This window comes from Nicrophorus vespilloides, unplaced genomic scaffold (genome assembly GCF_001412225.1).
Source record: "Nicrophorus vespilloides isolate i.1.1-1 unplaced genomic scaffold, Nicve_v1.0, whole genome shotgun sequence".
Classification (NCBI taxonomy): Eukaryota; Metazoa; Arthropoda; class Insecta; order Coleoptera; family Silphidae; genus Nicrophorus; species Nicrophorus vespilloides.
In genome coordinates this window covers 1-1,823 of record NW_017098285.1, presented here as the reverse complement: position 1 = coordinate 1,823, position 1,823 = coordinate 1, and the positions used below count along the sequence as shown (strand labels likewise).

At 43.0% G+C, this 1,823-nt stretch overlaps 2 protein-coding genes across 2 annotated transcripts in view; one reads left to right on the top strand and one right to left on the bottom strand.

The window, feature by feature from the left end:
* The window catches only part of LOC108562082 (fibrillin-1-like), a 3,642-nt gene extending 2,996 nt beyond the window's left edge, over positions 1–646 (top strand). The window contains exons 5-6 of the mRNA XM_017920287.1: positions 6–351; positions 417–646. Of these exons, the coding sequence (XP_017775776.1) occupies positions 6–351; positions 417–591 (521 nt within the window). The 3' untranslated portion in view covers positions 592–646. The remainder of the gene's footprint in view (positions 1–5; positions 352–416) is intronic.
* Positions 647–766: 120 nt separating this feature from the next.
* Positions 767–1,657, bottom strand: LOC108562081 (the record flags this gene model as incomplete). Its single annotated transcript, XM_017920286.1, has 2 exons — positions 767–1,086; positions 1,146–1,657. Coding segments are annotated over 2 exons (751 nt in total), but the record flags the coding sequence as incomplete, so codon positions are not given.
* Positions 1,658–1,823: the final 166 nt, after the last annotated feature.

Sequence of the window (1,823 nt, the reverse complement as noted above, 5' to 3'; positions counted from 1 at the left end):
TCCAGTTTGCAGTAAACCTTGTGTAAATGGTTATTGTTCAAAACCTGAAGTCTGCACACCAAATACAGGATACAGTATAGATCCAAAAGACAAATACAAGAGCAATCCAATTTGCGATCCACACTGCGACAACGGTGAGTGCGTTTCACCAGGCGTCTGCAAATGCCAAGAAGGCTACAAACTGAACGAGAAGAAGATATGCGAGAAGGAGTGCCCGTTCGGATGCGTCAAAGGGATTTGCGTGGACGGAACGTGCATCTGCGAGGAAGGCTTCATTGGGGAAATCTGCGATTTCTCGTTCGACAATTATTTGGAGCCGTCAGAGTACAAAGGCGATAAAACGATAAATTGGTAAGACGAATTCGGAACATTCCTTAAACGCAGATTTATTAAGAAAATTCTTTCTTGTTTTACAGGTCCGCCTCGGGTATGCTCGGTCTTATAATTGCTGTCAGTATGCTGGTATTCCTGTTCCTTTTATCGACGATCGTCAAGTGCCAGAAGAAGAAGCGTATGAGGAATAGCATAGCGGAAATGAACGAGTTTAGAATCGAAGAGATCTTAAGTGGTTCAGATGTTGTGTATTCGTAATATAATTTAGTTTTACTATATGTTTTCCTATTTTTGTAAATTGCTTTAAAAAAAAAATAAACAATGTAAAGTTTAATTATTTTTATTATCTGCCCAAGTTTTGCATTTGCGAAGATTGTGGCGTGAATGAGGAGTTAAGATAATGTAAATTGTATTTCTTTAATGCTTAAAAAGTATGAAAATCTTTATTTTGGTCACAGTAGAAAGTATATACATAACTTAATATAGATGTAAATCAAATAATTTTTGGGATGCGTTACAGTCTCGTGTTTCCTTCGTTGTCGGTGTTTGCGTAATGCGTTTCTTCGGGAACTATGGGATTGTTCCAGCAAGGTATCTCGTCGTACAGAGGTTCCGAGGATTCTGGTTCGGGTATTGCTGCAGCCCTGTAGCTTCCTGTTGATGGTGGATGGTCGTACAGAAGGTCCATGCATCCTTTGGCGCTGAGGCTGCTCAGAATCTCCGTTTCGAATTGGTTTTGATAGGCTGGAGGATCTGAAAGCGAAAGCTCTAATAAGTACAAGTTTCTGCTTTTATACTTGTTGGTTTCTTACCAGGTAATGGGGAATGGTAAACGCTCTTCGGCTTGGACTCGGAATCCGTCGAGGTGTCGTTTGTGCGTCGCCTCATCAGGACGAAGATCACGTACATCGCGCTAATTGGAATAGCGATGGCCGCGATACCGGAGCAGATGGTGATGGCCAAACCGTTTGGAATTGACGCCAGTTCGGGTCTATCATCATCGTCATCATCCGAAGACACGTTTCCTGGTGATGCAACGGTTATTGATCGCAAGACGATGGTTTCTGTGACGTTGGGTGGGATCGTTGTGATCCGGTCGGTCGTCAGGACGTGCACGTCGAATTGGGGTGGACGTGGAGGATCCACGCTCTTCGGCGTCGTCGTTGACGTCGTCTTTGCGCTCGTTACATCCGATTTGGAGCAACTACCGCCGATCGATTCGCAGGTCTCGCCGTCGCCGCAACCGCATTTCCCCTTGCAATCCTTCCCGTAAAATCCATATTCGCATTGATTTTCGCAACTGAAAACATACAAAAAAATAATACTTTACATTACACAATTTACTTAATACAGTGGTTTCCAAACTTGGGATTACTACGCCTCCCTCAAAAGTATGTCTTTTGGCGCGTATTACAGCAATAATGATAAGAGCACAGGAATGTATCTATACTTGCTGGATTTCCCAAACATTGCTTTTTCGAGCATTTTTT